This window comes from Lycium barbarum, chromosome 5 (assembly GCF_019175385.1).
Source record: "Lycium barbarum isolate Lr01 chromosome 5, ASM1917538v2, whole genome shotgun sequence".
NCBI classification, from domain to species: Eukaryota; Viridiplantae; Streptophyta; class Magnoliopsida; order Solanales; family Solanaceae; genus Lycium; species Lycium barbarum.
Window position 1 is genome coordinate 11,607,647 of NC_083341.1, and position 8,954 is coordinate 11,616,600.

Below are 8,954 nucleotides of genomic sequence, written 5' to 3' on the forward strand. Positions count from 1 at the left end.
TGGGTCAGGTTCCAGGTGCTATCTTAACAGCAAAATCATTTGAGAAACCAAAGTGTGTGAAGGAGTGGGTAGAATTTCTTAGCCATTTGAACGATGACTCGATGCAATGGATGTTCAGTTGGTTTCCGTCCGAGGTTTTGGTGTTTCGAACGAAGATCATACCATTTTTGGTCTTGATAGGACTTCGAGGTTTGCAGCCTTACGCCCCGCTGAGAGTTTTGAGACAATCAGGGAGGAAGCAAAACATACCTTTAGTGGCAGATATGAATCACTACTGTGCTGACTACAAAGAAGGGAAAATTCCTTTTGCAAAAGAGGTTATTCGCATGTGGAAATTGAAAGAGACTACAAAAGCAGATTCAGTGGAGCCAAATAGATACCAAGCCGGGTGCGAGGACAACTATATGGAATGGCTGGCCGCTGATTTGGAGGAATCAATCAAACCCGGCGTTAGTCTGAAAGATCGGATTAAGGATGGGGAAGCCGAAGCATTCATCTTACTCCGACAATTGCGTAAGAAAAATCTTGTTTCTGAAATTGAGCATCATGCGCAACTTAAGGAAAAGGAAAGGGAAGTAGAGAATTGGAAACAACAAGCACTTAGCTACGAGCAAAGCATGCAAGAGCTGGATACACTGCTGGCTGAGCAGGGCGATACTTGTATCAAAGAGGGCATCAAAACAGGGGGTGTTCTAGCTATGTCATACCTTGCCCAGAATCGCCGAAAGATTGATCAGTCAATTCGGGCAACCAAGAGACTCAAGAGCGACGGAGGGCCATCTTCATTTTAGTTAACTTGTTCAATAGGCAATGTAATAATTTCTTTTGCATTGGGATTTTAAGCACTGTATTCGTTTTTGGGCCTTCAATTAATAGCGCACTGGAATGACGCATGACTACATATTTTATCCTTCAAATCCACGCTAAGCCTACCTTTGGCACAAAAAGGGTCCCTTGCATAATAGGACGCATTGATATGTTTTGCTGTTCAATATATGTTTGTTTGCTATATGCGTTTCGTTTGCTACACAATATACGTTGGTTCGACATGCAATATGCGTTTCTTTCAACGTTATTTACTAAATTTTCACATTAATTTCAAAGCAAGCATTTGCCCTGTACTAACGCAGTTTTCTTCATTTTTGAAGGTTATTTTAATTCTTATTATCCCCCCAAAGGTTGATTCGCGTTGACTGCGAACTGGCAGACCATCCATACTTCACGAGATCAAAAGCACGAACATCCGGCAATATGAATGATTCAGGGGCATCCGAACAAACTGGCCTGGGACTCGTCACTCTTCCAAGAGAGGAACCTGAGGCTTCGGGAGGGGGAAATGATGAGCTCATTGCCCAATTGTTGCAGCAAATGGCCAATATGCAAACCGAAATTGAGCGACTGCGGAATCTCACCAATCTGTCCATCACCCTGAACGCCCCTCACCCTGAACAAAGAACAAACGCGACAATTCCACCATCCTTTTCGCCTGTCGATTCGCCCGCTCCACAACCTTCTCCCTCAAACCCTCCGCTTTACACAGTCCACCCAAATACCTCCAACCCCCAACAAACTAACCAACAACAATCCACTTCACAACAATCGAATCCACAACAAGCCATTCCACACCAGATCCACCCACAACCAACCATCCCGCAACAAACTGTCCAACAGCAAACAACCCCGCAACAAGCCAACATACAACAAACTACCTCACAACCAAATGACCAGCAACAAGCCAACTTCCAACAAACCAATTCGCAACCTTTCACTACCCCTTACATTCCTCAACCTGCAGTTACCCAAATTAACCCACATACCCAAAACTACCAAGCAGTTCAACATACACCACTAGCGCGTATTGCTAGCCATAACACGCAATATGTGGCAGAAGCTCAGCCTTTCACTACCCAGATACAGGCCTTGCAGCATCCAGAGGTTGACCCTTATGAAGAGTTAGAAAGGGAAGCCAGGGCAAGAGCAGACGAGGATGTGGCAAAAGAGCTTCGCAGTCTGAGGGAAGCTGTCAGAAATATCCAGACCAACAGGGGATGTGAAGGGCTTGAATATGAAGATCTGTGCATTCACCCTGACATTGAATTACCCGCTGGGTATAAAGTGCCGAAGTTTGACATGTTCGACGGGAAGGGAAACCCTCGGGCTCATTTGAGATCATATTGCGATAAGCTTGTCGGAGTGGGTAAAGATCAAGCTATCAGAATGAAACTATTCGTAAGAAGTCTAACAGGAGAGGCACTCGATTGGTACACATACCAAGACCCGCAGAGGTGGCACAGTTGGGGAGATATGGCCCAGGAATTCATGGACAGATTCAGGTTCAACACTGAGACTATCCCGGACAGGTTTTATTTAATGAAGCTGGAGAGAAAATCAACAGAAACTTTCCGGGAATACGCTATGCGCTGGAGAGCAGAAGCTGCGAAAGTCCAGCCTCCAATGGTAGAGAGTGAAATGACGATGCTTTTCGTACAATCTCTAAAGGACCCCACATATTATGAGAGAATGTTAAGTGTCATTGGGCAGAAGTTTGCTGAAGTCATCAGGATGGGGGACTTCATAGAAGAAGGGATTAAAACAGGGAGAGTTACAAATCTTGCGGCCTTGCAGGCCACAAATTAGGCCATTCAGGCAGATCCTGCTAAGAAGAAGAGAGACGGAGTATCCCCGGTCATGGCCATCCAAGATCAAAGACCAACCCAAAAATTAACCCGCCAATATTCTTCACCCCAGCCCTCACACTACAGCCAGTACACCCAAACACCTCAGCCTTATTACCAACCCCCACCTACCCCCCTTCCCGTCTATCATACTCAACCAACATACTATTCACCCCGGACCCCTCCCTACCAAAACCCACCACAACACCGTCCAACCTTCGCAACGCAACCCCAGTACCATCCGCCAAACCGCCCACAAAACACCCCTAGACCACGCCCAAATGTCGAAAGAAGACCAACCAAAACTTACACACCATTAGCCGAACCTTTAGCCCAACTGTACGAGAGGCTGAAAATGGCAGGGATACTCCAACCGATTCAAGGAAGAACTCCTGATCCCATCCCGGGATGGTATGACGGGACTAAACATTGTGCATATCATTCGGGAATTGCAGGGCATGATACCGGAAGCTGCTTTGCTCTCAAGGATAGAGTTGAGACATTAATCAAGGAAGGGGTCATACAGCTTAAGGAAGCTCCCCCGAACATAAACAATAATCCACTGCCGAATCACGGCGATGCAAATGTGCACATGATCACCCTTGATGAAGATTGCAATCTGGAGGGGACTATCGTGCCAGTTAAAGAAAGGGAGGAGGTTGAATCGTCAGCTTGTGTTGCTCCAATAATCACAGTTCAAAAGAGGGCTCCATTCGAAGTTCTCACTCCGGGGCCCAGGATCACAGCTTTCGTTGCCCCAACACCTTCTCGCAACACCAAAGCGGTCCCTTGGGATTATCAATCCGGTGAGAGAGATAAAGGGAAAGGGAGAGTGGTCGTGGAAACCATTGCCACCGGAATGACTAGGTCTGGACGGTGCTATGCCCCTGAAGAGATAGCACGAGGGGCGTCAAACAAGGAGAATGGTCCGAAAAAAACTGTTACAGAAGCTGAAGTCGAAGAATTCTGGAGGAAAATGCCGACGAAAGAATATTCTGTTATAGAACAATTGAAGAAAACACCAGCTCAGATTTCTTTGTTTGCATTGTTGATGAACTCTGAAGCGCACAGGAGTGCCCTAGTGAAAATACTAAGTGAAGCCTATGTTCCCGCTGAGACTTCCAGTGAGAAACTGTCGGCTATGGTGGGGGAAATCCTTGAGGCCCATCGAGTATCTTTTCATAATGACGAGTTGCCACCTGAAGGTTTGGGGCATAATAAAGCATTGAACATCACCATCAGATGCAGGGATAGGTTCATCTCCAAAGTATTGATCGACGGAGGCTCAGCTGTCAATATATGTCCTGTCGCTACTCTACGAGCCTTAGGGATCGATGTCGGGATACTCCGCGGCAGTCAGGTCAGTGTCAAAGGTTTTGACGGAGCCCAAAGAGATGTTGTTGGAGAGATTGATCTGTTTCTGGAGATTGGGCCTGTGGAGTTCACAGTGAAGTTCCAAGTGATGGACATATCTACTAGCTACAACTTGCTGATCGGGAGACCATGGATCCACATGGCTGGCGCGGTTCCTTCCACTTTGCACCAGAGTTTAAAGTTCGTGTGGGATCATCAAGAAGTAGTAATCCATGGAGAAGGCAATAATTCTCTATACCCGGAATGTTCAATTCCTCCTATTCAAAGTGTGGAAAGGCTAGACGGATCTGTTTTCCATATCAAGGAGAACGTGTGCACCGCTCAAGTGAGGAAGATGGAATTGCCACAGGTACTTATGATGGTGGCGTGGGAGATGCTGAGAAATGGCTTCTGACCCGGTCAAGGCCTCGGCCCGAACTCAGATGGAATTGTGGAACCAATTCAACTGCCTGGGCACAAGTATACTTTCGGGCTCGGATATGAGCCCACCCCCGAGGAGATTGCTTCAGCTAGTCTCAGAAGAAAGAGCGACGTTCCCTTGCCAAAGCCTGTTCCTCGCCTGAATCAGTCATTTTCTAAAGCTTCCGATGCTCAAGCACCACAGGAGATATTTGAGAATACCCTCCTGGAAAATTTTAAGAACTTGTTCATCACTGAAGAAGAAACCGAATGCAACATGGTTTCGGACGGTTGTTCTGAAGATTCGACTATTCGGGATGCAGAGCCGGGATGCCGCTTGAACAATTGGACTTGTACCCCGCCCCCGTTTCTTCGGGAGTCTTGGTAGACTAATTGTATTCAGCATTTGATGAAACAGACACGATTTGAAATTGAGGCCTGAATCGTGCCTATGCTTTTGTTATCTTTGCCTCCAAACTTTCAAAGTTTAAATGCAATTTTCAAGTCGTGCTTTTATTTATATTCTTCCTGTCTTTGTTTAATAAATTTCTTTTTACTTTTCAGCAATCAAATAAATAAATCTGCCGATACTGCGAATGTGACACATAATGAAACAAGCAAGCCCGTAGGAAATGCCGAGCAAGATTCTGAAGAATATGAAGAAGATATGCAACCTGAAGGATTAACCAAAGATTTCGAACATTTTGAGAATAAGCCAAAACCGAATCTGGATGAAACGGAAGTTATAAATTTGAGTAATTCAAAAATTATGATGGAAGTGAGAATCAGTGTCCATTTGACCCCGTCGCAGAGGGAAAAATTGATCAAACTGTTGAAAGAATATATAGATGTGTTTGCTTGGTCTTACGATGATATGCCCGGACTAAGCACTGACATCGTCTCGCATAAGTTGTCTCTTGATCCATCCTGTCCTCCGATAAAGCAAAAGAAGAGAAACATTAAATCGGATTTGAGCTTGAAAATCAAAGAAGAAATCTCCAAACAGTTTGATGCGAAGGTCATTCGGACTACAATGTACCCCACTTGGCTAGCCAATATCGTTCCCGTACCAAAGAAGGATGGTAAAGTTAGAGTATGCGTGGATTACCGGGATCTCAACAAGGCTAGTCCAAAAGACGATTTTCCTCTCCCGAATATACACATGCTCATTGATAATTGTGCGAAGCATGAGATGCAGTCTTTCGTGGATTGTTACGCAGGATATCACCAGATTCTAATGGACGAAGAAGATGCAGAGAAAACAGCATTCATCGCACCTTGGGGAGTGTACTATTATCGGGTAATGCCTTTTGGGCTCAAGAACGCAGGAGCTACCTACATGAGAGCCATGACCACCATTTTCCATGATATGATCCATAAAGAGATTGAAGTCTATGTGGATGATATCATCATCAAATCGCGAAAGAGCTTAGACCATCTAACAGATTTGAGAAAGTTCTTCGACAGGTTGAGGCGATACAATCTGAAGTTGAACCCCGCAAAGTGTGCATTCGGTGTTCCTGCAGGGAAATTGTTGGGTTTTATTGTGAGCAGAAGAGGCATAGAGTTGGACCCCTCGAAGATAAAAGCCATTCAGGCATTGCCTGCTCCAAAGAGTCGGAAAGATGTGATGAGTTTCCTCGGGCGTCTCAACTACATCAGCCGGTTTATAGCACAATCGACGGTGATATGCGAACCAATAATCAAGTTATTAAGGAAGGATGCTCCTACCAAATGGACTGAAGATTGCCAAAGAGCCTTTGACAAAATCAAAGAGTATTTGTCTAGCCCGCCTGTTTTGGTACCTCCAGAAGCTGGAAGACCTTTGTTATTGTATTTGTCCGTATCAGAAAACGCTTTCGGATGCGTATTAGGACAACATGACGAAACAAGAAGGAGGGAGCGAGCAATATACTACTTGAGCAAAAAGTTCACGCCTTACGAGGCGCGATACACGTTATTGGAACGCACATGTTGTGCTTTGACTTGGGTTGCACAGAAGTTGAGACATTATCTGTCTGCATATACTACTTGCCTCATCTCAAGAATGGACCCACTCAAGTATATTTTTCAGAAGCCTATGCCTACCGGAAAGCTAGCCAAATGGCAGATGTTGCTGAGTGAGTTCGACATTGTGTATGTTACCCAAAAGGCTGTCAAAGGGCAGGCGATAGCAGATCATCTTGCAGAAAATCCTGTGGGTGGGGAATACATACCCCTTAAAACTTATTTCCCGGATGAAGAAGCGTTGTTCATCGGGGAAGATATCGCAGAAGAGTACCCGGGGTGGAGACTGTTCTTCGATGGGGCGGTAAATTCTAAAGGAGTCGGCGTTGGAGCAGTCTTGATTTCAGAGTCAGGGCAGCATTACCCCATTTCAGCAAAGCTCAAGTTCCCGTGTACCAATAATATGGCAGAATATGAGGCTTGTATTCTTGGCCTCAGAATGGCCGTTGACACGCATATACAAGAGCTTTTGGTTATAGGCGATTCAGATTTGCTGGTTCATCAAGTGCGAGGCGAATGGACCACTAAGAACCGGAAGATACTCCCGTACTTGCACTGCGTGAAAGATTTGTGTAAAAGATTCATCAAGGTAGAATTCAAACACGTTCCAAGGACACAGAACGAGTTCGCTGATGCGTTGGCCACTTTGTCTTCTATGATTCAGCACCCAGACAAGAATCGCATAGATCCTATCAAGGTAAATGTGCACGATCAACATGCTTATTGTTTCTATGTGGATGAGGAACCTGATGGAGAACCTTGGTACCACGACATTAAGAAATATCTTAAGACAGGAGACTATCCGGAAGGCATAACCAGTGTTCAGAAGAAAACACTTCGGAGATTAGCAAACCATTTCTTCCTAAATGGAGAAATCCTGTATAGGAGGACTCCGGATTTAGGGCTATTAAGATGTGTTGATGCTAAAGAAGCAGCCCGTTTGATTGAAGAAGTGCACGGCGGTACGTGTGGGCCTCATATGAATGGCTTTACACTGGCCAAGAAAATCCTTCGCGCAGGCTATTTCTGGATGACTATGGAATCAGATTGTATCCGTTTTGTGCAGAAATATCACCGATGTCAGATTCATGGTGATTTGATTCGAGTTCCGCCAAATGAATTGAATGTGACGAGCTCTCCGTGGCCTTTCGCAGCTTGGGGTATGGATGTCATTGGTCCCATCGAGCCAGCCGCCTCGAATGGACACAGGTTCATTTTGGTAGCCATTGATTATTTCACAAAGTGGGTGGAAGCATCTTCGCACAAGTCGGTAACAAAGAAAGTGGTAGCAGATTTTGTTCGGAGCAACATTATTTGCCGATTCGGAGTCCCAGAATCAATTATAACGGATAATGGAGCTAATCTTAACAGTAATCTGATGCGGGAGATTTGCGATACATTTAAGATTACCCATCGCAATTCCACTCCTTATCGCCCTCAGATGAATGGGGCAGTTGAAGCAGCCAATAAAAACATCAAGAGAATACTGAGAAAGATGATCGATAATTACAGGCATTGGCACGAAAAACTGCCGTTAGCTCTTCTCGGATATCGTACTACTGTGAGGACTTCAACGGGGGCAACACCTTATCTTTTGGTCTATGGGACAGAGGCGGTGTTACCTGCTGAGGTAGAAATCCCATCTCTGAGAATCATCCAAGAAGCTGAGTTAAGTGACGCTAAATGGGTACAGAATCGATATGAACAATTGATGCTCATTGACGAAAAGAGATTGAATGCAGTTTGTCACGGGCAGCTCTATCAGAACAGAATGGCCAAAGCTTTCAACAAGAAAGTAAGACCGAGACAATTCAAAACGGGGCAATTGGTACTGAAACGCATATTTCCATGTCAAGATGAAGCTAAAGGAAAATTTGCACCTAACTGGCAAGGACCTTATATGGTCCATCGAGTATTGACTGGAGGAGTGTTAGTCTTAGCAGAAATGGATGGTGAAATTTGGCCGAAAGCTATCAACACAGACGCCGTCAAGAGATATTATGTTTAGGAGTTTTCTATTTATTTGTATGTAATATTCCGCAATACTTTCCATGTAATGGCACTACTCTCCCGTGGCGGGATGCGTAACAAACCTACACCGGGTTGGATTTTAAGATAAGATTTCCATCTTTTTGCTTGTAAGTATGAACTACGCTTGGCCTGATTCCCATGGGGGATACGTAGGCGGCCTGCATAGGCCTCGGTCATATTATTAGAAAATCCCATTTCAGTCCTGTTTGTAATATGAACTACGTTTTGACCTGATTTCCTGTCGGATACAGGATATGTAGGCAGCCTATATAGGCTCGGTCTCGCCATTTTAGAGGCTCAATATCCCTTGTGCCAGAAACTGGGACAATCGTTTTAAAGAGCGTCGCCGCAAGATGACATCGAGAGACTTGGAAGAATATTGTTTCAACAGAGTCATCGGGCAGAGGAAAACATTGGAAAAGGGGCATTCGCTTTGTTTCACAATGTGTCACAGTTCCGAGTTCAGCA

At 45.0% G+C, this 8,954-nt stretch overlaps 1 protein-coding gene across 1 annotated transcript; it reads left to right on the plus strand.

Moving 5' to 3' along the window:
* The first annotated feature begins 263 nt into the window (after positions 1-263).
* LOC132639198 (uncharacterized) lies at positions 264-8,463 on the plus strand. The gene is made up of 5 exons (XM_060355667.1): positions 264-660; positions 1,835-2,108; positions 3,414-3,880; positions 5,129-7,188; positions 7,246-8,463. Exons 1-5 carry the CDS (start codon positions 264-266, stop codon positions 8,461-8,463), a joined length of 4,416 nt encoding a protein of 1,471 aa, XP_060211650.1.
* Positions 8,464-8,954: the final 491 nt, after the last annotated feature.

Excerpts from the sequence above, each read along its gene's own strand:
- LOC132639198 (XM_060355667.1), top strand. The coding sequence starts at position 264 with ATGAATCACTACTGTGCTGACTACAAAGAAGGGAAAATTCCTTTTGCA. Across the intron at positions 2,109-3,413 it reads GACATTGAATTACCCGCTGG|GATCACAGCTTTCGTTGCCC; the intron begins GTATAAAGTGCC and ends TCCGGGGCCCAG. Across the intron at positions 7,189-7,245 it reads AACATGCTTATTGTTTCTAT|ACAGGAGACTATCCGGAAGG; the intron begins GTGGATGAGGAA and ends AAATATCTTAAG.